General features: G+C 46.0%; 1 protein-coding gene across 1 annotated transcript; it reads right to left on the reverse strand.

The window, feature by feature from the left end:
• Positions 1–9,468: 9,468 nt before the first annotated feature.
• Positions 9,469–16,213, reverse strand: KLF10 (KLF transcription factor 10). Its single transcript, XM_055303527.1, has 4 exons — positions 15,952–16,213; positions 12,592–12,825; positions 11,554–12,466; positions 9,469–11,067 (listed from the first exon to the last, which is right to left on the reverse strand). Exons 1-4 carry the CDS (start codon positions 15,985–15,987, stop codon positions 10,808–10,810), a joined length of 1,443 nt encoding a protein of 480 aa, XP_055159502.1. The 5' UTR covers positions 15,988–16,213; the 3' UTR covers positions 9,469–10,807.
• Positions 16,214–26,211: the final 9,998 nt, after the last annotated feature.

Raw genomic sequence — 26,211 nt, forward strand, 5'->3', positions numbered from 1 at the left:
AGCAGAACAGAGGAGCCAGCACTGGGGCCAAGTTCTTGCTCCAAGTCTCTCCCATGGTGACTAGTGGCGACCGCCGAGGCCACCCAGGCTGCTCGCACACTGGCCAAGAGATGCAGGGTGGTTTAAGTGCAGCCACACTTACTCTGGCTTTAAAGGATTTACTTTACAGCTGCCAAAGAAAGCCTGAACACAAAACTGAACAATCCCTAAAACATTCGGATTCAGAAAAAAAGGTTAAACACCTTTTCACCCAAGCAGCAAGCCTGGGGAGAAGCTGGCCTGTAGCCCCAGCCTTAGCTCAAAATAGGGGACAAACAGGATTCAACTGTCTCACCGAACCTGGATCTTTATGATTAAAGAGCACACGTGTCACTGCAGAAACTCTATGTTTATTAAGTTCTCCCTTAGTCCAAATGCCTATAAAGTGCTCCATTAGAACCCCTCCCTCCCCCCCCCCCCCAAGGCAGAGATCTCAAATAGGTCAATCTTGACTGGGACAGGATCCTTGTGGCTGGGGCTTTGAAATGTAGAATGCCATCATTCTCATTAACACTTAAAGGTTGTGGACACTAGGTACCAGGCATTCCTCGTGCTTTATAGATGCTAATTCATTTCATCTTCGAACTTAATCCTAACTTGCCCTGCATCACGTAAGCATTAAACGGTAGAGCTTGGATTTGCAACAACAGTCCAGACCTCATGCTTTGGGCCATCACGATACTCTGCCTTCTTAAAATATTTGGATCAGAAGATAAGAATTTTACCCATTTAGCAATTGTAATATCCTCACCTCAAAACCAGGCACAAGGCAGCAGTCATCCACCCTACACTCTTTCTCTCTCCTTAGAGCTGCTAAGAATAAAACGCTGGGAGACACCTGATCCCCCTTCGCTGTTACATTCCCCCCACTCCCCAGAGGATTCCACCCTCCAGCCTGCCTTCTGACACAGGTGGAAGGAGTAGACATTAAATACTTTGAATCTCAAAACTAAGGCATTAAGATAATGTCTTGTGCATTATCTAGGATGGTACCGTTGTACTATTCAAACAGTTGTTTATAAGCTTTGCTTTGTCTCCACCAGCTCGAGGAGGGTGCTGGTGGTGTGAAGGCAGAGGGCAAAGGCAGCTTGCTTTTCTCTCCAGGTAGACGTGACCAAACACCTTGCAGAAGCGCTTCCTTGTTCAGGATCCATGAACTGGGACATAGCCCCATTTAGTTATGCAAATATAAGACACCCAATGTTGTGGGGGAAGTGTAACAGGTCTTTTTTCCCCTTTAAAGTCATATCCTCAATACCTCATGATATGTTGAAATGATCCCTGGAGGGAGGTAAATAAATTCGCTGAGAACAAAGCAGCCCCACGAGACAAAAGGGCTTGAATCAATCAGTATACATTTATAAGTCAGTCAGGGTACTGCCTTGACAACCAATAATCCCCCCAGTCAAGGAGTCTTAAAATTACCAAGCTATCATTTTCACTCCCTTGTCTACACATTCCAAAGCAAAGGCTGACTAGCTGGAATTTTACTGGTCACCATAACAGAAGGAAAGACAGCTCTGGAGAGTCTAACAAGGGCAGTTACATGCTCTGTCAAGAAGTGACACATAGTGTTTCCGTTCACAGACTTGAATTGACCAGACCTGAATGCATGACCCCATCAAGCCACAAGGGAGAAGTGAAAAGCAGAGAGCCTGAAATATTTGATGAGCTCGCTGTCATGATCTCTACAGGGATGGGGACCCAGGCTCCCTTTCCTTTTTATTTTTATGATTTTTAAAAGAATTTATTTATTCATTCCAGAGAGAAGGGGAAGAGCGAGGGGAAGCAGAGGGAGAGGGAGAAGTAGATTCCGTGCCGAGGGCCAAGCCTGACATGGGGCTTGATCTCAGGACCCTAAGATCACAACCTGTGCCAAAACTAACAGTCAGACACTCAACTGACTGAGACACCTTGGCACCACCCCAGGGTCCCTTTCTGTTTGAAGATTACTGTTATTAGAACCACACTGACAAAGAATAGAATGAATGTGACAAACGGTATTGGAAGGTGACATGGATAGGTTAGATCTCCAACCTTGCAAGGCTGACTCTAGCCTTGACTGAATTTTCCTTATTGAATGAAATTTAAATTTGGAATAAGAATATTTTATCTCTTAGGAAAAGATAAAATTGAACAAATCCAAACATGGATATCAAAAGACCATCATGATGCCTATTCCATTCACAGTATTGTTGGGAATGGGCAGAGGATTCTGAATCTGATTTATGTCTGTGGCAGAACAAAATTGTCTTTTGAGATAATTAAGAGAAAAGAAGGGATTGTCAAATTACATTATAAATAATGTGTATAAGTATGTAATGAAGGAAAACTTTGTTGAGGATAAAGATTATTCCATGACTAAGAAATACTTGAGCGTGCCACAGAAAAATATGTCTCCCTGGTGGCTACGAATGACACACTGCATCGGGCATGATGTCACTGTGTGACATGAGGTAGGGGTTTGAAGATGCTTAGCTCTCATTGGAAATTTACCAGATACTGGTGATGGGAACTTGAGATCAGTTTAGAAAATATTGCTCTCTGTGTATTAAGATGGAACAGTACAGATTGACATAGGTTGACCAATATAATGGGCTGCTTTGCGTCTCCTCAAAATTCATATGTTGCTGTCCTGTTCCCCAGTACCTCGGAATGTGATTGTACTCATAAAGAGTGTCTTTAAAGAGTTAATAAGGTAAAATGAGGTCATTGGAGTGCGCCCTAATCCAATATGACTGGTGTTTTGAAAAGAAGACGAGATTAGGACACAGGTAGCTATAGAAGGAAGACCAGAAGATACCAGATGACGGCCATCTAAAAGCCAAAGAGAGAAAAAGGAAAAAAAAAAAAAAAAAAAGCCAGAGAGTCCTCAGAAGAAACCAGCCCTGCTAAGACCTTGATGTCAGATTTCTGGCCTCCTACTGTGAACATTTTTCTGAACATTTGGAATTTGACCTTCCCTCCTAGGAGGGACCACACCATCACAATTTCTAACTGACTTTGAAACTTTGAAGCCTTTTCTGTCTTCATGATTGATCTGAGTTGTGACAATGCAGTACCCACCCCTTGTATTGGGATATCTCTCTTAGCATTTGTTTGCTTATATTTTCAGTTTTCAAATCTAATTCTCTCTTGGGATGCAGGTCAGATAAGCATTAGAATCCCCATCATAACTAACGAAACAGAACCATGAAATTAAATTGCTGAGCTCAAAATTATAGACAGTTCAGAGTGGATAGCAGCCTACAGGGGTTCCGTGGCCCCAGGAGCAGTTACCAGTTACAGGGCTACACTGTTTTACTTTGTCCAGGGGCAATAAACACTCAATGCTTGTATTCATCCTTTTCAGTCAGACTGTGCAAAGTAGAAGGGTACCTTTTAAAATTGATATTCAGGGCAGCCCGGGTGGCTCAGCGGTTTAGCACCACCTTCAGCCCAGGGCCTGATCCTGGAGACCTGGGATCTAGTCCCACGTCAGGCTCCCTGCATGGAGCCTGCTTCTCACTCTGCCTGTGTCTCTGTCTCTCTCTGTCTCTGAATAAATAAATAAAATCTTTAAAGAAATAAAAGAAAATAAAACTGATAATCAAGGTTCAGATAATCTTATCAGACAATCTAATCTACCAAAGCCTACCAGTGACCATCCCTTCATCACTTTGGGTTATTCTTAACTTCTCTCTTTCTTCCCAGAATCTCATACAGAGCTTTCCAAACCTAGGCTGTGCCTCCACTGACCATTGGCTAAACTTAAAATTAAATTATCCCAAAAAAGTTAAAGAAAGATCAGGAATCACTTTCTCATATTTGGAGGGTACTTCCACCCTTTTAGCATCCCACTGCCACACTAGTCAGTCAAGGTCAAACTGGAATAATTGGCATCCACCGGGGAAGACAGTCATGCATTTCTAAGTCCCTGTCAAGATTCGGATGCCAGCTGGTGGGGGGAAGCTTAAAACAACCTCATTTATGTGGCCCCATTTGGTTTTATTCCTTCCATTGGAACAAAAAGCCAAAGATGACAGAATTATGCTTCTTTGGAATGTGTCTGTTAAATAGGGGGAGATCCCATTACCTGGGCAGACCTGGCAAAGGTGGGGTCTGATCATTTTCTGGGAGGAAAGATGTTTTTATCACTCATGCTGACTCTGGGATTCTGACTCCTAGAGGTCTGTAAAGCATTTTTAGCCGATACTGGATAGAGCATCTGATATTGAGCACTTTAACATGAATTAGCAAAGCTCAGACTTGGAGAATTCACAAAGAAGAACAAAATAAACTCCATAAATTGACTCCATAAAGGCAGTTAGTTCATATTCTGGATGCTTCTCTGGTAACTCCGTCCAAATTCGTACTTTATAATAAAATGACAAGTGTCCATGCTTTAGCTATGCTCAGCAAATAGCCATGACTTTATACTTTGTGCATTCCTTCCTATTAGACTGGCCTCATTGTAATGACAATTACTGTAAATGGGTCACCCAAATAATTAGATACATATGGAAACCCTGGATATTAAAATTTGCTAATCTTCCCAGCTCTGAGGGGCCTCTCTTTTCCAAAATAGGTGGCCACCCTACAGGGGCATGCTAATCCATTTACTGCCATACATATGTTCCCAGACATGGGTGCTGTACAGTGCCAGCGAGTGTAAAATGTATTATACTTTCCAAGAGCTTTTGTATACATAGCTTTGTTTGAGCTTGCCAGTAGCTCTATGAGCTGAATAAGACAGGTGTGTTCAGCCCTGTTCTTAAAAGTGGATGCTGAGACCCAGGAGTGAGAAAGCAACTTTCCCAAGGAATAAACTAGTTATCAGTAGACCCAGAACTAGAATGTAGGCATGATGGTTAATTCTGTGTGTCACCTTGATGAGGCTAGAGAGTGTCCAGATATTTGATCAAACATTATTCTAGTTGCGTCTGTGAGGGTGTTTCTGTGGGAGATTAACATTTGAACCAACAGACTGAGTAGAGCAGACTGCCCTCCCTAATGTGGATTGGCCTCCTCCAATCAGTTGAAGGCCTGACTACAGCCAAAGACTAAGGAGGAATACCTGCTATCTATCTTTAAGCTGGGGCATTAGCTTTTTTCCTGCCTTCAGACTGAGACTGAAACATCAGCTCTTTCTGAGTCTTGAGACCGCCCCCATTTGCACTGGAACTATACCATCAGCTCTTCTGAGTCTCCAGCTTGCCCACTACAGATCTTGGGACTTGCCAGCCTCCAACACCACATAAAACAATTCCTTATAATTAATCTCTTTATATAAATTCTATTTGCTCTCTTTCTCTGGAGAACCCTAATACACCGGGTCTTATCATTTGACCAGTGCTCTTCCCTTACACCTTCTCTAGGGCACAGCTACCTGTGCAGAAAATTAGAGGCATTTCTATTTGAGAACCAACTCTAAGCCTTTTCCCAAACTGTTAAGTTGATCAGAAAAATGCCAGAACTGGATTACCACTCACACACACACACACATACACACGTGCAAAATGTGCATGCACACACAAAATCAGTGGGACATCTCTAGGAAAAAAAAAAAAAAGCCTCCCTTAAGGTGTCCCTTGATTTCATTTCCCAAAAGATTTCTCTTAACTCCAAGGTTTTGCTGACTGTCCAGTGCCCTCGATGAAAGTCCCCATTTATGTCTTGCCTCATTCTGAGTGTCCCCAAAGAGAAAGGGTGGGGTGAGAGCTGAACCATTCCAGGCTGAGGAATTAGACTCACTGAGAGGGCTTTGGTGAGCCTTATGTATGGCCATCTTGATCAGATTTCCCTGCCCAATTAAAAATGCAATGAAGAGAACCTAAATCCCATGCAACTCTCTGAGAGCTTAGAAGGTTGTAGTGAGTGGTCCTTCTAATACTAGCAGAGATGGATAGGAATAAGAAAAAGGCAGTCTTCAGCTTTTCATTGCCTTTGTACCCTGCAGGTCATCTAACAACTCCTTAATTGTTCTCACTCCCTAATGATGCACAGAACATCTTCTCAGTTCACTTTTCAGTTTGACAAAATTTCATGAGCCCCTGCTATGTGTCAGGCACTGTATTAGGTGCTGGTGATAGAGCAGTGAGCAAGATTCACAGGGTCCTTTGTCTTTGTGGAATTTTACAAAGGTCAAGGGAAAAGACATTAAGCAATTTCAGCAAACTGTAATTATTAGAGCAGAAATGTCAAAGTAAAAGGAAGGGCAAGGCAACATTTCTAGCAGAAGAAATTGCATACTCATGGCTTGGACATGGTGTGGAGAATAAGGTGGAAAGCCATGTAAGATTGCTAGAAGCAGAACAGTGCGGGGACTTCTAGCTCTGCACAGTGCCTTAAGCAGCCACTAGCTGCCTACGGCTACTGAGCACTTGAAATGGAGTTAGTTCCAACTGAGATACACTGTGAGCAAGTAATATATATTGGATTTCAAAGATTCATGCAAAAAAAGAATATATCTCATTAATAATTTTATACTGATGGTTGAAATGTAATACTTTGGATATACTGGGTCAAATAAAAATATTAAAATTAATTTAAAAATGTTTTGATGTGGCTACTAGAAAATTTCAAATTACATATATGGCTTACATTATATTGCTATTTTAGACAGCATTGTTCTAGATCCTGTTAAGAGACTTAGACTTGTTCCTAAGAGCATCGTGAAAGTTTTGAAATGTCTTAAATGAGGAAGTGACAGGGTCAGGTTTGCATTTTCAGAAGACTGGCAAGGAGGCTGGATGGTGGGAGACAGGATGAGACTAGTTTGGGATAGTTGCAGTTGGTTGTTTAAATGAGAGAGAGTGGATTAGATGAGCGGTAACCACATGGATAGAGAAAACTTTGAAAAAGTCAAATCACTAACACCAAATAAATGGCTCATTTTGGTGAGAAATGATAGCTTGAATCTCTGTGAAATTTCCATCTTTGTCAATCAAAAATGGTTGAATAGTCAAAGTTGGAACAACTGAGTCATAAAAATAAATATTGTATAATAACTCAAAGAATGACATAAATATCCCTAATTTCATAGTGACATAAATAACTGAATACATAAGTACATGGAGGAGAAGCAACAACTCTTTCCTCCAGAATTTCAATTAATACACAATGAAGGCAATAGGAAATCACTATTAGAATATCACAGTAATAACTGCCATAAGCAAGATCTATTTAAGCATACTTGAGTGGTATGCTTAAAGGTGTAAGTGGAAACGGGTTATTCGTCTTAAAGAATCTCTCTCCGGGCAGCCCGGGGGGGGGGGGGGGGGGGGGGGGCTCAGCGGTTTAGCGCCACCTTCAGCCCAGGGCATGATTCTGGAGACCCGGGATCGAGTCCCACGTCAGGCTCCCTGCATGGAGCCTGCTTCTCCCTCTGCCTATGTCTCTGCCTCTCTCTCTCTGTCTCTCATGAATGAATAAATAAAAAATCTTTTAAAAAATCTCTCTCCAAATAGTTAATAATTATAAAGAGAAAAATAGGTTATAGTGGAAAATTTTGGCAGACATCACTTAGCTAAGTGATCAAGGTTAGTATCACCAGAAACACAGATATCATGTATTTCTTGATATGATGCACTGAAGACATCACTCTGTGGTATCTTCCCAATTAACGCATAATCTAAATCTAGTCATCAAAAAACATCAAACCCAAATTGAGGGTCATTCTACAAAATAACCGACAAGTACAATCCAAGAGAGACAAGACAGGATGACCATCGATTGGAGAAAACTGGGTAGGACAATTTAAATGTTTGAGATCCTGGATTAGATACTCTAACAGAAAAAAAAGACGGATAGAAAAACTAGTGAAACTCAAACTAAGTTCTATGCTTTAGTTAATAGTTTTGTATCAAGATTAATTTCTTAACTTTGATAAACGTTCTATGGCTATGTAAGATGTTACACAAGGGAAAGCTGGATGAAAGGTAAATGGGAACTGTATTTTTGCAACTCGAAGTCTAAAATCATCTACAAAGAGGGACGCCTGGGTGGCTGAGTGGTTGAGAGGCTTGCCTTTGGCTCAGGTCATGATCTTGGGGTCCTGGGATGAAGTCCTGCATCAGGCTTCCCGCAGAGAGCCTGCTTCTCCCTCTGCCTATGTCTCTGCCTCTGTCTCTCGTAAAATCTTAAAAAAAAAAAAAAATTATCAAAAAAGAATGAACTATTAAAACAGCTTGAATATCAGCAATTTCTTACAGTCTGACCTTAATAGATGTCAGACAGGAAACCACCAAAAGTAGTGCTAAAGCTACACTAATACCACATTGTCATTACATGCTACAAATATTCTGGCTTGGGGGCAACTTTTGCATCAAGATCAGAGCCAGCATGAACATTCAACTCAAATATATTACTGTTAAAATGATTTGATTTACAAAATTTCTAAGGAATAGTCTCAGATGCAACTAGGACTGGGAAGAACACAGCAATGGGTGGCACATTTTCACTGGCCATGTCAGTACAAGGGGACGAGTACTAGGTCAGCTACTTTCCTGTTCTCCCACTTCTGAGGACCTACCACCACCATGAGGAACTGAGTCAGGATGGTCCAGGTTCCCACCATAGAAGCTGCAGAACAACAAGGCCCCTCCCCAGCAGCTCTGTTGTTAGGTGGTGTTAAGTTTCCAAGAAATAAGTAGCAACAGATGCACAGATGACCCGAGATGCTGGTCTTATAACTGGTGCCAAGTGAGTACATTACATCGCCCCCTACCATGGGTGTTCAACAGTAAGTAAGCCAGATTTCAGGTCAATGGTTAAGTTGGACACTGCAAAAGATGTTCTCCCATGACAAGGGGGTTTCAGAGCCAACTAAAATAGCAATCTCCAGAAGTATACTCAATACACCAAGTAGCATTTATAGCTCCTAGGTCCCTGACAAAAGTGACTAGCAAGCCTTGCTCTTCCCAGGTGCATTACCATTCACGCAGTTTAAGTACCAGTATGTTTGTTGCATTTAAGGTTTCACTTAATAGTCTGAGCTAATCTAACTTCTAGAGGTAATTTACACTCTATTTAACAGGTCAGGCTCCTTTTCATTTGCTGCAGCAGTCTCATTGCTTGTAATTATTCACTGTGGTATGCCCTTTAACTTAATGCTACTTAAGGTTTTGTGGAGAGCCAGAGCTATATTTCAACCCCAAATCATCAAAATGTACAAGAATGTTCAAAGATTAAAACGCGCTGGTTTCTTAGTGGGCAGGCTTGCAAATTATCTCAATGAATATATGGATACCAGGCCTCACTTTGTATATGCTCTAAATTGATTCATGTTAAGGACACACTCCTAACAGTTCTAAATTTGAATGAAGCTCTTAAAGAGAATTTCAGACACTAAATCTTTGGATAGTACCATAAGTGACCAATGTCACGTGTCAGTGACCAAATCACATTAGACTGAGAATGGTTCTTAACAAATGCAATCAACCAAGTAAATATACCAAAGGAAATTCTTTATTGTAAACAAGATATAAAGTACAACAAAAGAAATATTGTGCAAATTGTAAATCACAAAGATTTTTTTTTATTAAAAGAATTCTTGTTTTCCAAGGGTCCAAGTTTTGATGTCAGAAATCAATACCCAATAGAGAAAAATGTTAAATGGGAAGATATAGTGCCATTTTTCACTATATATTTTAAACAATTGACTTTTGTTTTACCACTGTGTATATCATCCACTATACAACAGAATGTAACAGAAATACTGTTAACAATAGTGAATTTTTAACAACTTCTACTCAACTAGTTCCACCTCCCTCCCCACCCACCAAAACTCTTATAAATTAACAGGATGACATCTGTTCATGTGAATAATGGTCACTAACTTTCTAATTCAATTGAGCACATATTACATCCTCATAATATAAGGGTATTTTACTAATGACATAAGCCATCATTTTCAAGGAGTTATCTAAAATTCTTGGTATCCCTTCTTTACAATATATATTTTTATCTTCAATTTTTTTTTCTAAACAAAGTGCAATGTATCTTAGAGTCTACAGAGAACACATTGGTATACAATTTTCAAATCTACACAAGAAACTGCAGGCAGACTAAAGTTCAAAGCATAATAAAATGCCTAGATATATTCATTTGTTAAACTTTCAAAACAAAAACGTGAAAAATTATAGTTATACTTCAAAGCAATTAAATTATTGAGGATCCCAATTCTTTGGGCCCCTCTTCAGCAATATACAGTTGCTTAATTCCAAATGTTATCAAGTATAAAAATGCTAGTTCTAGATATATTTAACAACTACATCCACAAAGTTGACTGGAAAGACTATGAATAGTAAACAAGGTAACTAGGAAAAGATGCCAATATTTGTAATAATACAAATCAATTTTCCATCTCCATCTCTGTACCGTAATGTTTATCTCCAGTCTCTCTACTCTTGAAACCAGTGCTTTAGAAGAATCACATTGAAAAGTTGGTCTCAAGTATAAATGGTGAAAATGAAGTAATAAATTGTGCACACAAATTCAAAATCTGTGCTACCTGTGTTGACCTCATCTGAAACCTTCAAAAAATATTTAAAGGAATAAAAGCTCTCATCTCTCTTATGTGATAAGAAATGAATCCTGCCATGCCGTGACCTGCCTGTGGCTGCAGCACTTCTTGTCCTCTAACCCAGGCGGAGCATTCTCCTCAGCTGTAGGGCTTCTGTTTTCGGCCCACACTAGAGGGCCACAGACTTGCAGTGGAAGCATTTTTATAACACCACTGGCTCCTGGCTGTAACCAAAGTTACTTCTCATTCTCACCTTCTGAGCGGTCACTGTTTGGGGGCAGGGGTTGGAGGTAAGGCAATGTCGTTTAACTTGCTCACTTCCATCTGCCAATTTGGTAGCTTCTTGGCTGACAGATGGCGCCGGGCATGCTTGGTCAAATGGTCACTCCTCATGAACCGTCGGTCACACATGGGACAAGCAAATTTCTTTTCACCTGTATGGGTTCGCCGGTGTCTGGACAGTTCATCAGAACGGGCAAACCTCCTTTCACAGCCTTTCCAGCTACAGCTAAAAGGCTTTTCTCCTGAGACAAAGAAATTCAGATCGTTACTATGCATTTATCAAATCACTAGAAATTACATATCTAGTTATATCTAAAGATATACATTTTAAAATATCCTAAGAGAATCTTTTCAAAATAAAAGCCACTAAATGAATCAACTGTTAAGTGAATGTGTATGCTGCTCTATTTTCAACTTTCATTCTGTCACATTTATAGGAATCTTCCCTTTACAAAAAGCCAAAAAACAAAAAAGGTTTTGACTTCAACTATGATACAAAGATTTTAATAATACTTTATTAAAGTAATTACTCAGACACTCAAAGATCATCATTAAAGAAATTAAAAAACACCCTGATGAAATATTTTAGAAGAACTTGTAAGTATTATCCACTGAACTGGCTAATAAAGCAAGTTCTTCTTTAACATGCCTGGTTTATATATATATGTGATCATGGCCTAAAAATATTCATCTGAATTTCTAAGGCACAAATAAGAAATGGTTGGTACCTGTGTGTGTTCTCATGTGCGCCTTCAGATGAGAGCTTTTAAAGTATGTCTTGCCGCATCCTGGGTGGCTACAGATGTGACTTCTTATCCTGGAGGAGTCAATCTGAGGAGTGACTTTTGCTGCGGAAGGGGAAAACCCCGGAGCAGGGGCAATAGGAGAGAGTCTGGTGCCATTTGGGCTCACCACTGGAGGCTTTGGGTTCTGAACGACAGGCTGGGGTACGACAAACATGACAGCGCCTTTGGGCACCTGAGTGCCCATGAACACAACAGGTGGGCAGACAGCTGGTGGCTGACTGGGTGGAGTGCTAGGGACGACTGTTGTCACAACAGGGTTGTTTGCAGGGAGGGGAACCATCTGACAGATGACTGGCATAGGTGGCACTCCCCCTGTTGATACTGCAGGTGGAGAGACCAACACCGACTTCTGTTGTGGGGACCCAGGGGCTGGCTGAGGTCTACAGATGACAGTCTCTGAGGAAGGCACAGAAAAGTCATAAAGTGCGGTACTTGCTTTCTCATCAACATCTGCTGCTGTGTTTCTCTCACACTTGGATCTGTTTGGTGACACAGCTGCACAGGGTATGTTTTTTCTGGCAGCCTCAACATTTAGGTGGGTTCTTCTTCGAAAAGAATTGTCCTGATAATTGAGAATGCTGGCTGCTTTCACTGGGCAGGATCGGTGGTTACACAGCTGGGCATCGGCTGTATGACGAATCACACTCGTGGCCTGAGCCTTGGGGAGTTTGGGAGGAGGTACTGGGCTCTTTTCTTCCTCTTTGAAAGGTGCAGCAATGTGAGGCTTGGCAGTATCTGAGAATGATTTGAAGTGTCCAGTAGATGGCGCTGATGCCATCAAATTTGACACTTGAGAGGGTTCAAAGTCAGAAGGGCTGTAAGGTGGAGTCAAACACTAGAAAAGAGAAATATACAGGCAATGGGCATGAGAAATTAAGTCCGTTACATAAATTACAAAAAACAAAACAAAACCAACAATTCTATCATCTACATTCTCATCTTAAAAACAGTAACACTTACAAATGCTGGAATCGTATGAAAATCAGGTGTACCCGGGAGTAGATTTTCTTCCTCAGACATATCGGATACTGGAGTAACAGGTCTATTTTCAATATATTTCTTAAAATCAGACTTCCAACTGCAGCTCATTGACATTAGTGCTTCTACAGCTTCAAAATCACTCTTTTCTGCAGTTTTGTTCCATGAATACACACTCTCTTTTGATCTTTCAGAAATTATTTCCATCCTTTCCTCCTTAAAAAAAATAACAAACACCAAAGGTCAAATGATTATAAGCATATTTTTGTCATCCAAATAACACACAGAGCAACACACAACTATTTTCTTTAAAACTTTTTTCTTTATAATTCACACAACTTTCCAAGTTTCTGAAATAATTTTTCTCTCACTCATACTAACACTAATGGTAAAATTAAAATCTTCCTCATTCTTTCTTTCACACGTAGGGTTGAACACTGATATCCTTGCAAGGAAGAGAGGAGCACTTTATTACCATTAAGGAAACCAAGGCTAAAAATAAAAATGCACACAAGATCCAAGGAAAGCAAACCTGATTCAGAAATTTCATATTTTTTCCCAGAGTACCCACTTGCAACTGGGGTCAGACAAAATAAGGGAAGGGCTCTGCATAAGTTCATTTTTCAATATTACAGGTGTGGCATGAGAACTTGAGACACCAGTTCCTGATAGGGGAAAAAGGCCCTACAACTTTCTTAAAAAGGCAGTGTAGTGGACAGAGCTCTGGCCTGTTGATAGGGGTCTGACCTTTGGAAAGGTACTTTGCACTTTATGATAAAATCAACAAGAGAGAAATCTTCAGTGGCTCCTTAAAATTACTGCATTAGGTTATTTGAAACCTTACATAGCTTGAAAATGTCTTCACAGCTTGATTATCTCTGGTAAAGATAAATATGGGGGAAAAAATCCCAAAGCTTTATCTAAACTTCAGGTTCTTCATATTTGTGTTCCTTTTCACTACATCTATTTAACACAATGGTTTGTTATGCACAACTATGACCAGCTAATGCACTACTATTAAAAAAAAAAAAAGGCCAATCATAAAATTTAATCTTCTACCCAGAATTGGCAAAAACTGACCGTACTGAGTCTACAATAGTCCGTCCAACCGAACATATTTCAACTTTTAAAATAACTGTTAGAAGAATGACAGCACATGCTTGACATTTATTCGTACAACTCCAGATTCTACCAACTGTTTAATGCTTCCTATTAAAGTTCCTTAACCTGCACTTTAAACAATGGTACTACGTATCACCTCCATTTTCCATTACAGTGATCTCATTCTTTTGGTCTGAGTAGAGATTGTGTAAAAATACAGAAAAGCATTCTTTACGTTGCACAGTATTATTCTCAGGGCTCGTACTAAAGAAATGCATACACTCCTCGTGTTGAAACCCTTAGAAAAGGAGCCACCGCTCTTGAAATTCCACTAACAACGCTATTGCGTAACCGCGCGCCCCTTCAAGCTGCAGCGGACCGCGCCGGTGGGTGTGAAAAGCCTCAGGACGCCAAAGCAAAGGAGCAGCGGCAGGCACGCGGGGAAGGGAGTGTGAGCTGGGAAGGGCAGGAAGAGAGGCGGGGAGGGGAGGGGAGGAAAGGGAGAGGGGCGGGCGGCAGGAAAGGGAAGGGCGGGCGGAGGCGCGGGCGGAGGCGCGGGCGGGGAGGCAGACGAGGGGCGGGGGCGGACGGCGGGGGAGATCCTAGCTGGCGAGGACAGACGGATGGGGCCGCCCTAACCTCAATGAGGCTCGCGGGTGAGTCACTGGGAACATTCCTCGCCGCTCGCACGTCCCCGCGCCCCTGCCCCCGCCATTGGCCAGCCTGCCCGGCGGCGCGGGCCCGGATTGGCTGCTCCGCGAAGGGCGGGGGCGCGGGGGAGGAGGGGGCGAGGCATGTGAACAAAGCGTGATCAGCCGCTGCTCCCGGCCGCGCAGGAAACGTGAACTGGGAATTGCCGCGCCGTCACCTTTCACCTACTTCCTGAGCCCGCGGCCCCCGCCCTCGCGCCGGCCCGGGGGAGGGGCCGCGGGCGCCGCCGCCAACCGCCCGGCAGTGCGCGCCCGAGCCCGCGGGGAGGGGCGGGGCCGCGGGCGCCGGCTCCCGCCCCGGCCCCGGCCCCGGCTGCGGGAGCGCCCGCCCCTCCCCGCGCCCGCCGAGCCGCGGTTCCCTTAGGAACCGACAGCGGGGCCGGGCCTCGCTGCCGCCCCTGGCGGAGGCCGGGGCTGGGTCACCCGGGGACGAGGAGCTCCCTGGGCGCAGCCGCTCCCGGCCCACCCCCGGCCTCCGCCTCGGCCGCCGGAGGAGGAGCCGGGTCCCCGCGGAAGCCCGGCCCCCGCCCTCTCCCGGCCGCAGCCCCGGGGGATCCGGCCGAGCCCTCGGCGCTTCCCGCCCACGCCGCGCGCGGGACCTCAGACCACCCCGTCTTCCCCGCAGCCGTCGCGCCCCCTCCCCGCGGTTTCCGGCAGCTCCATCTCCGCCCGCGGCGTCTCCACAGGTTCCCAGACGTGCAGCCCCCACAGACTCCCGCTCCAGACGCGCGGCCCCGCGGCCCCCGCGTCTCGCGGCCCCGGCTCCCCCCGCCCACGTCCCCCGCCCCGCTGCCGGCTCCCGCCCTCCGCCCTCCCCTCCCGGGGGTCCTCAAAGGCGGCCACTGGCTCCCGCCGGGACCCGGAGGCCCCTGCCGACGTGTGGGGGCGCACCTCCTCGTCCCCCCTCGGCGGTCCCGGGCCCACGTGCCGCTCCTCCGCGCCCACGCCGGGCGTCCCCTCCCCCGGCCCGGCCCGGCCCCGGCGGTCGGCCGCGCAGCCCCAGCCCCAGCCCCAGCCCCAGCCTCCGCCGAGACCCCCGAGGGGGCAGCCCCTCTCCCCTCCTGTGGACACTCCGCCCCTCGAGCGCCCGTGAGCAGCGCCTCCCGCCCAGGGTCGCAATCCCGGTCCAGACGGCGGCGTCGCTCCCGGTGCCAGGTGCACGGTGGCCTCCTCGTCATCCCCGCACTGCCCTTTTACACCTTGCCCGGTCCCCGCTGCGCTCCCCTGCAGGCATCCTCCCCCTCACCTGCCTCAGGTCTCCCGGCGGAGCTGCCCCTTGCCCTCCTCGTCACACCTGAACCAAGACCCTGCCCCTTGGTCCCTAGGTCCCGATCCGCCTGTGCTGACCCACTCCGCGGCACACACGCCCTCCCCAGTGCCCAGTCTGCAGGCAGAAAGCCCGGTCCTCCCCCACGACTCCGCGGCAGCCCCGGTCGTCGGCGCCGCAGCTGTGCAGAGCTCGGGGCTGCTGCCCGGCTCGCCCCTCGGACGCGGAGGAAGGGAAGGACAGGGGCATCCCCAGGTGACCTACCGCAGCGTGCTGGAGGGAAGCGCCGAAGTTGAGCATGGCTGGCTGCCTGGCCGCCGGCGGCGAGCTGACTGGCTGCTACGCTGCTGGGCTGCCTGGCCACAGACGGACGCTCGGAGACACTCGACGCCGCTCCCGCCGCCGCCGCGCGCCGCGCCGTCTGCCCCCTCCCCATTCAGGTAGCCTCTCGGCCTGCCCCGCGCCGCGGGCGGGGGTGGGGGCGGAGCCTGCGGCCGGCCAATCAGCGACAAAGGTGTGTGAGGCGCTGGCCAATGGGCTCCCGGGGCCACGCGTGATCAGCGGCTGCCCGGCAGCGTGAAGCTTGTGTCAGTGGAGCGTGTACACAATCCCCGGCAGCGTGTTCCCTCGGCCCTGCCCGAGGGAACTCCCGCCGCCACCTGACTCTGGGACGCCCCTCGGCCCTCGCCCACCCCCCCTGCTGTCCTCCGCCCCGGCCGAGGGGGCGGGGCCGCGGGCGGGGGCCCAGCCGGAGGCGCGGCGGCGGCGCGCCCAGGCACTGCGGAGGGCCGGCCCCACGTGGGAGGTGGGGAGGGACGCCCGCTCCGCCCCGTCCGCTCTGCTCCGGGCCCCTCTCGGCCCGCCGCGGGGTGGGCGGGACACCGGGCAGCCGGGCGGGGGAGGCGGTGGCTGCTAGCCCCGGGGCCCGAGCCAAGAGATTTGCATTTGGAAGCGCCGTCCTCTTAGGCGTCTGGCAGGAAAGCAGAGTCGCTGACCCACCGAGCTGCATTTCTCGAGCGTTTGCTGGGTTTTGCCTCGCTGAGCTGTGGGGAGCCCCGGGGCGGGGAAGGCAGGGCAGGGAACCCTGTCACTGAGCCGACACCTGCTCCTGCGCCCCCCGCCCACGCCCCGACCTCCGGCGCGGGTCGCCCTACGCGGCAGCAGCGCGGGCAGCAGGGCCCGCCCCTGCCCTCCCCGCCCATCCTTCCTCCGGGCTGCCGGGAGGACAGCGCGAGGACTGCAGAAAGCCCTGAGAACCGGACCAATGGAGTGATGAGGGGCTGCAGACCCGGGTATTTATCCTTCTCTGACGACGCTTGGTTGCGGAATCGAGTTTTGAGCTCGATGTAAAGTTTAAATTGCAGTCTGCAAGCTGTTTCTCAAAGGTAGACCCCCACCCCCGCCCGGCCAAGGCCTCCAGAAACACCCAGCCTGGAAACTGCTTGTGGGGAGGGGTCTCCTAGGGTCGCGCGGAGCCCGCGCGGGCGCGCCTGGGTGTGGGGTTGCTGCGGGGAGGCCCGCCTGCTCCAAGACACACCGCGCCCTCTAAAGGGCCGCCCGCCCTCCGCTCCCCCACAGTCCCACCCCCGACCCCTGGGCGGCTCCTTGGAGAGCTGGGGCCTCCAGATTGGGAGCCCGTGACTCTGCTTTTGTTCCCAATTTTCCCTCTTTGTGCCTTTTGGTGCCCGTTCGCAATAGCTGTTGGGAGAATTGGGCAGTGATAACCCAGCTTAAAGCAAACTAGAGATTTTATCTCCTTTGGACAGACTGAACATGTGGCAGAAATCATTGCCCCTCCCTCAAGCTGCCTCACCTCCCAGTGTAACTGAAAGGCTAAGGCAAGTGACCTTTTTTTCCCCCAATCACCACAGAATGAGCAGAGAAAGGGAATTAATTATTTTAGAAATTGGCAAGTCCGTGAACATCTTCCAGTGATTCCTTCTGCTATATCTAAAGCCCAGGGTAGCCAACAGCAGTAGTAATAATACAGCAGACCAGGGCTGTGGATTGAATGGACTCCAGTCACTGCCTCTCCTGAATCAGCTGGAGGGGTGCCAGCTCAGCAGCCCAGGCAGCTCTTCCTATCTCCCCTCCACCCCATGCCCCCGCCCCCTCTGTCTGCAAGGGTGTCCCTTCCTGTAGGCTTCCTTCCGCCTGGGCTGTCCCTTCCTGTTGATCTGAGCCTGAGGGGTTGGAGCAGCTGGCCCTGGGCACCTGCTGCAGCAGTGGAAGCTCCCCTCTGTCCCAACCAGCCGGCAAGCCTTCCTTCCTGTCAGGGAGCCGCCCCCTCCACAGGCCAGCCTTCCTTCCTGTTAGGGAGCCACCCCCTCGGGTGGCCACAGCCAGCCAGTCCTCCAGGTCTGGACCCAGTCCCTTCTTCAGGAATGTGGGGCCTGCTGGCATGATGCCTCAGCACGCTGAGAAGCAGGGAGCATTCATGGCTTGTGGGAGTGATTCAAAACAGGAAAGAAAAGAAAAAAGGGGTAGGAGGAACAGTGTGGCGGTGGCACAATTCCTAGAGATTCAGAGAAAGATGTTCCTCAGGCACCTCAGACTCAACATTACCAAAACTAAAATCATTCCTGCTCCTTCCTGTATGGGTCCATCATCTCCCATCTAGCCTTCACCTTCTCCCTCAAGTCCTGGATCCAGTGGTCCTCAGAACCCAACAGTTTTGCCTTGAAAATATCTCTTTTCTCACTTTTCATTTCTGTCCTTCAATTGTTATATCAGGTCAGTCTGTAGCAACTGTCCCTTGGATGAAATAATCTGCAATCCAAACTCTGACCCCACCCCAGCTGATTCATAGTGCCCAAACTCTCCATACTGCCATTAGAGTGGTGTTTTGAAAGTCACCATCCGGGATGCCTGAGTGGCTCAGTGATTGAGCATCTGCCCCTGGCTCAGGGCCTGATCCCGGATTCCTGTGTTCTAGTCCCACATCAGGCTCCTGGCACGGATCCTGCTTCTCCCTTTGCCTGTGTCTCTGCCTCTCTCTCTCTCTCTCTCTCTCTGTCTCTCATGAAAAATAAGCAAAATCTTAAAAAAAAAAAAAAGTCACCATCCAATCATGACACTCCCTACTTAAAGAGGATCCTTGGCTTCTGTTGCCTAGGAGATAAGAGGCTATTCCATTCAGAGTTGTATAGTCTGGCCCCAACTACTCTCCCCATTCTTCTAAGCTCCTCTCCCACCTAGATGTACCCTTGCCCACAGCCATAACAAATGACTTGCTGTTTCTCAAACATGTGGTACAATTCTATATCTTTAAGCCATGCCCTCATTCAGTAAACATTGTGTTGCTGCTCATTTATCCAGTATTTGCTGAACACCTACTATGTGTTCTAGGTACCCGGACAACTGCAAGGAACAAAACAGTCCAGTCCCTGCTCTCAAAAAGCTTAGATGGGAAGATTAAGACAAGTCTCTCCGTGTCTCTCTCTATATATAATATATGTATATAATAAAATTACTTATGTAAGTGAAGTTAACTGCAATGCATAGAATTGCAATGGGGTGATATGATAATATGATTGTGCCTATAATTGTGGTTTGGTTTAAGAGATAAGAGAATCTTAAAAAAAAGAGAGAGATAAGAATCTTGCTTTGAGGAAGAGACTTTTAAGTTGAAAATCTTTTTTTTTTAATTTTTTATTTATTTATGATAGTCACAGAGAGAGAGGGAGAGGCAGAGACACAGGCAGAGGGAGAAGCAGGCTCCATGCACGGGGAGCCCGACGTGGGATTTGATCCCGGGTCTCCAGGATCGTGCCCTGGGCCAAAGGCAGGCGCCAAACCGCTGCGCCACCCAGGGATCCCTAAGTTGAAAATCTAATGAAAGGATAGGCAGATTCAGGGATAATGTGCTTGAGTGGAGGGAACAGCTATGAAAGCTTCCTACCAGGAAGGAGCTTGCTTGATGGTGCAGTATGGCTGGAGGTTTAGAGAGTGCTGGGGGAAGTGGGGGGAGGGCAGGGTTTGAGAGTGAGGCAGGAGGAGCCAGACTACTAAGGAATTTATAGGCCACGGTGTGAAATACAGATTTTCTTTAAAGTGTAACAGGAGCCAAAGTGTCTTGGAAGAAATATATATTTTCATCTTTGAAGGGCTCCTTTGGCTCCCTTTGCTCTATTGCCATCTTGCTGAAGGCCTTCCTTGATAACTTCAAGATTAATCCACTGTTCTCTGTTTCCACAGCACTTTGTCCACACTCCTTGCTGAGTGCAGAGCACGTATCACATCTTATGGCAGGAAGTATTTTACAATATTGATTCCTGCCCATACTACACCCAGATCTGAGCTCCTTCAAGGTGGTGGCCATGTCATAATCTTTCTAGTCCAGTCTGTTCTATATAAGGCACTCAAGATTTTTTTTAATGGAAGAAATAAAATTGTGGGTCGTTTCTGAACACTCAAAGGAGTTACAGAAAGAACGTGGACAAACAGCTAGGGCAGGAGTTCTAGATCCTTCTCTACCTTACCCCTAACTTGCATCATTGTAGGACCACACATGGGAAACTGACATCTCAGGCATGACTAAAAAAGTCCTGGGCAGTAGGAAGCAGGAGCTCAGATAGATGCTGGCCCTTCCTGCTGATGGTGCTGGCTTCTCCTTCCATCAGAACAATGAAGGAAGTGGCAGTGGGACCAACATGTAAAGATCCCTCAGTTCAGTTTAGTGAACTGGAATTAAAGCATACTGTAACTGACAGCCATATTCTTATTGCTCCTTCAAGTCAGTGGGTATCATCACCATTCATCCATTGCCCCAACATATACCAGGCACTAGCTGAACACAGGAATAACCATAAAAGGTGGAAGGAACTTCCATTATAGCAGGAGAAGTAGGTAAGTGAGGCCGCTGTGACTATAGAATGTGGTAAATACTAGGAGAGGGGTGTGCACAGAGTGTCCTAGGAGGGCAAGGAAGGGATGAGGGAAGGCTTCCCTCAGCTGATCCCTAAGAGAGAGGAGAAGAGGGGTGGAGGTGGAGAGTAAAGAGACTGTTGGGGATTCAGGATGCTCCGAAGTGTCTAGATAAAAGATTTGAGAGGTAGGATGAGGAGCTTACGGTGTTAAGGGAAGCAGCCTCAAACACAAAGGGCCTTTGCATGACATACTAAGGAATGTGGAAGTAGAACTTTATTCTAAGGACAGTGGGGACCTACTGACAGATTTAGCAAGGAGCGATGGTATAGAAAGCCCAGTTTGGCTCAGTGTGGAGCACAGACCAGAGGGGTGGAGGTCTAACACCAGTGAGAAGGCTTTTTCAGTAATGTAGGCAACAAAGATGATGCTAGCTTAAACGAAGGCAACGGTGGCAGGCATGGAAAGAACAGAATAGAAATAGCAAGAAACAATAGAATTTGGCAATTCACTGGAAGGGGACATGAGAGAGAGGGAGATGTGGAGGAGGATTGCCTGGTCCTGGCTTGATTCACTGGATGAAACAGGACTGTATTGCCCAACAAACAGGCCATAGGGAAGTAGAAGGTTTTGGTGGAGAGGCATAAAATGCCAAATTTGATTTGGGACATATAAAGATAAAATTACTTGTGGGACATCCAAATAGAGATGCCCAGGAGACAGTTGGAATTTCAGTTCTGGAGCCCAGGAGAGAAAGATCTGGGCCAGAGATTAAAATCTGGGAGTAATCAGGGTATAGGTGGCCACTGAAGGCAGATGAGTAGCTGCAATCCCCTAGGAAGAGTAAACAAGAGATAAGAGAACTGAGGGTGGGTCTCTGGAGAACTACCAGGCTCAGGATGAAGGCTGAGAGGGAGTAGCCATGTGGTGAAATGTTGGCAAAGGGTGACAGCCGAGAACTTCTCTTACATGCTCAGGATTTAGGATTTCTTAGCCTACTATTACATAGAGATGAGAGGCAAGCAAGGGTTGATTCAGAAAGTGAAAGTGTCACACCAATTAGGAAAAATATGCTCTGTGATTAGTGACCATTATTTGTTATTTTCATTATACTAATTACTGTGGTTTTTAAGCTCATTAAAATTTTATTTTTTTTAAGATCTTGAACTCTTAGGGGTGCCTGGTAGGCTCAGTAGATAGAGCATGCAACTCTTGATCTCAGGTCTGTGAGTTCAAGCCCCACATTGGGCATACAGCTTAATTTAAAGAAATAAAAAATGGTAAAATCTTGAACTCTGTGTCCAGTAGATTGTTGTTTCTAAAGATGGCCACAACAACCCCTTTCATTCTGCATAACCTTCTCCGAGGTGACTTTGCCAGTCCTGCATGAAGAGGTGAAGTCTGTTTCGCCAACCCCTGAATGGGGGCTGGCTCTGTGTCTTGCTCTGGCTAACAGAATTGGGGGAGGTGCTGTGTGTGGGACTTTGTGCCTAGGTCTTATTCGGAAGCCTTTGGAGTTTCCATTTTAACCCTCTTGGACAGAGGCAGAAGCTGAACTACTGAATAAGAACATTTGAATGGAGAATGGCCACTTGGAGACGAGGGCACCCCAACTGACAGCCAGGCCCAGGACTCCAAGTGCATGAGCAGGCCCACCTGGGACCCTCCAGCACCAGCCAAGCAGCCCCAGCTGACACAGCCTGAAGCAGAAATGAGCTCTACTTGAATTCCTGACCCCCCAGAATTGTGAATGATATATGGAACAGCAACCCCACGCAGCATTGCCTGCCTCCCCTCTAGCGGGGAGGGACTACTCCCTGCCCCCGCCCCCAGCTTCTGCCTGTAGGAGTGTCCCTGGGTTTTGGGGTGGTTTGCTGTGCCACAAGAAATAACTGAAACAGTGGGTGTGTGATTGTATCAGCTCTGGAGTGGCAGCCACAGTTTTCAAAATATTCATCTTATAAAAATACTTAAAAAAAATCTGAAACAGCTGGGAGAAAGCCCCAGGAAGGAAGACTAGAAAAAAAACTGGTGAAGTAGGAAAAGCAATTGGAATAAGAAATAACTTGGAAAAATGGGAAATATGTAGATCTGGAAGAAATATATACCACCACTCCCCCCACCTCCAAGCACTCTGAGCCCTTTGCAATGGAAGTAAATGTATAATAGGAAAAAGGAAGGGCGCTTACATTGATGGAGGGCCTGCTATGTACCAGTGGCTGCCTGGCACATTAACAATATGGGGGACCTAATCTGACCTGCTCTACAAAGTTTATGGTATATTACAGCACTTCATGTTAGAATTTTTTTTGTACAGAATTAAAGTTTTTCCACTTCCCATTCTGCTCTTTTTTATCTCCCCAAGAGGTGTGAAGCTAGTTAAGTGGTTAAGTGGCTCTGCAAGGTTCCAACTAGCATTAAAATATAGTTGTTAAACATTTTGACTTTTACAAAGTGAAAATAGCCTCATTGCCTTTTTTTAACAAAAGTAATACATGCTGATCATAAAGAAATACAAAAAGGAATAAAAGATGAAAATCTCCTATAATCCCACTATCCAGAATTAACAATATTTTGATTATTTGTTTTTTCAGACTCTTTTTCTCTCTCCTGCCCTCTCACTTCCCCCTCTCTCTATAGAATAAAATGTGCTATTTTGTAACCTGCTTTAAAAAAAAAAAAGGCTACTCTATCATGGACATCTCTCTGCACATTGATAATTATCAGGGTAGAATTCTTTTTTTTTTTTTTTCAGGGTAGAATTCTTATAGCTTAGTTAAAAGTCTGAGCTTGCCAAACTCTGGATAGTGCCAGTTACTAACTTACTTTTTCAGACATCAGAATCCTGGTAATCTTGGTTAATGTCATGGGTATGAAAGGAGGGGTGTTCCTTTTCAAACATCTTCCAGCTTCTTTCCGAATTCTAATCAAGATCATAACACATACCTGCCGAAGGGTAAGTGACCAAAGAAAGCTATGGTTAATGGTCCCTCTGTCCAGCAAGTGGTATGCATTTTTAATTGAAATCTGCTGAATGTTGAGAAGATCATCTAGAATAAAAGAATAGTCGTAAATGTTCTCCCTTGGAGTTCTTCAGCCCTCACTCCCACCAACAAGTATATAGGCCCTTTTGGCTTTAGGTGCTATGGTGCTACCAAAAAAAAAAAAAAAAAAAAAAAGACATAAAATAGGTGGATAACCCAAACCAACCAAAAACAGACTGGGGGATGTGATAGTTTCCAAAATCTGACATGGTCCTTTTACAGTTTAATGAAGCTGATGAGCTCCTTCTCAAATAATGTTTTTAAGCTCACAGATGAAATTCATAAGATTACAAAGCAAACCATTATATTGATACACTATCATCAAAGAATCAAAATAGAGTTGTCATTTAGCAATATAGTGCCCTTTCCTGAATACATTCAATAATAGGATCTAGTATGGGTCTAATACCTAGAGTACTGACGTCACGATGAGCATAAAGGAGATTTAGAGATACATGACAGTTGCAGCTCAATATGGAAATATCTGTGATTTCTATTAGTTACAGAGTCACAGGTCCTGCTGATGCTGCTATGGGTTTGTTTCCTTTAGTTATGGTGCAGAAAAGGCTAAGTTCCCAGATTCCTCAGTCTACCCACAAACGCCTTGGGGATCTGGGGAACCCCAGAGTAAGTACCTCTGCTTAGCTTGCTTTTAAGAAGGAAAAATGGGGGGATCCCTGGGCGGCGCAGTGGTTTGGCGCCTGCCTTTGGCCCAGGGTGCGATCCTGGAGACCCGGGATCGAATCCCACGTCGGGCTCCCGGTGCATGGAGCCTGCTTCTCCCTCTGCCTATGTCTCTGTCTCTCTCTCTCTCGCTGTGTGCTTATCATAAATAAATTAAAAAAAAAAAGAAGGAAAAATGGAACCTGGTATGTTTCACTCAAGGGAGGGACCCACTCACATCTCCACCTACTTCACACTCCATGAAGATCTGGCTGCCCCTCTTAACCCAAAGTTGCAATGCAGCAGGAGAAGGATTAAGGCTGAATAACAGTAATTGCTTCTTGTCTCAGTGGCAGGTTACATCCCTGAGGAGACTGGAAGTTTCACTGCCACTCCACGTTTGCTTAGCTCTGAAATGAGTGCTTCCTGGGTGTTTTCCTTTTGGAACTAGGGAAAACGGACATGGGAAAAGGGAATATAAACCAAGTATGACCTTGAGTGCAGTTGCAGAGTTTGAAAATCTGTTTGCCCTGGGCTCTTCTGGTACTCTTGGACTAGTCACTTTAACCTGCCAAGCCTCAGTTTCTTCACTATAACATGGGAAATACATAATAACTATACCAAGGAAATCAGGGGTGTTGGGAAGAGCTTAAAGAAGTCAATCTATGTGAAAAGTTTTGGTAAAGACTGAAGCAGTACTAATGTGTATAGAATCCCTTGGGGGTCTTGCAAAAGGCAGATTCTGATTCAGTGGGCCTGGGGTAGACCCCAGGATTCTGCATTTCTAATCATGTCCCAGGTGATGCCTAAGCTGCCAGTCTGAAGACCACATTTTGAGTAGCAAGTCCTCTACAAATGTTCATTGTTACTATTGTCACTGTATTATTCCACCCAACCCTCTGACACAAGGGAATGACAACTAAAGATAGGGAGGTACAGCTCATCAAGTGTGGCCAGTCTCTGATCAGCTGGACACTCTGGCCTCCTAGCTCCGCCTCCCCTTCCCTGCCTCCCACTACTATCTACTGTGAAGACTGGCCAGGACCAAGTCAAATCACGTTTCAAACCAAGTCGCCCAAATTAACCATACATGGGAAGTAGGAGCAAAGACTGAATAGGATATTTGTACCAAAAAAGAAGCATATGCAGAAAATATTTTTTATTTGTAATGCTAAATATCTCCCAGCTTCCCAGAGAATACATGTATGTTGCATCTCTTGGTTTTACAAGTCAGATCATTCCCACACAATTTTTCTAAAGTATCCCCTTTCTAGTGGCACTCACAGGTGAAGAGATATAGATAGTTCCCTATGAGCTGTTGCTTCTACTCTGAGCTTTGCCTTTGAATGTTTAAGAATGGTCACTGTCGGAGATAATTGTGCAATTGAGAATGTAGATGATGGAACTCTGGGGCACTGCTGGAGGGAGTGCCAACTGGTACCACCACTCAGGAAGGTAATCTGGCAGTTGTTGAGATTAAGCATGCACAAGCCTTAGGATCTGTGGGAAAACTGCAAAATATATTCATAGGAAATTCTCCCATAGGCCCGTAAGTATGTTTATTGTGGGATTTCTTAGGGTAGCTGAATGTTGGAAGCAGTTGAGATGCTTATTACTGGAGAAAAGGAGAAGTAAAATATGGTGGATACGAACTGTTGAAAACTAAGTAACAAAAGTGTCAGTCAGAGGTACACAGCAACATTGATGGATCTTAAAAATCTAGCATTAAGGGAAAAAATATAGGAAACAATGGGATTTAGAGCACAATATCATTTCTGTAAAGTTACATTGGCATAAAAATAATATACCTTTTGCAAGAAGGTATACATGTACATATAAAGATTATATGTACATTATATAAACATTATTATTATATAAACATTAGAGTAGGTACTAGGGGGGCAAAGGAAAATAAAATCAGGGTTTGGAAGTAAAAAGAAAAAGTAAGAGA

Source organism: Nyctereutes procyonoides, unplaced genomic scaffold, assembly GCF_905146905.1.
Source record: "Nyctereutes procyonoides isolate TBG_1078 unplaced genomic scaffold, NYPRO_anot_genome, whole genome shotgun sequence".
NCBI lineage: Eukaryota > Metazoa > Chordata > Mammalia > Carnivora > Canidae > Nyctereutes > Nyctereutes procyonoides.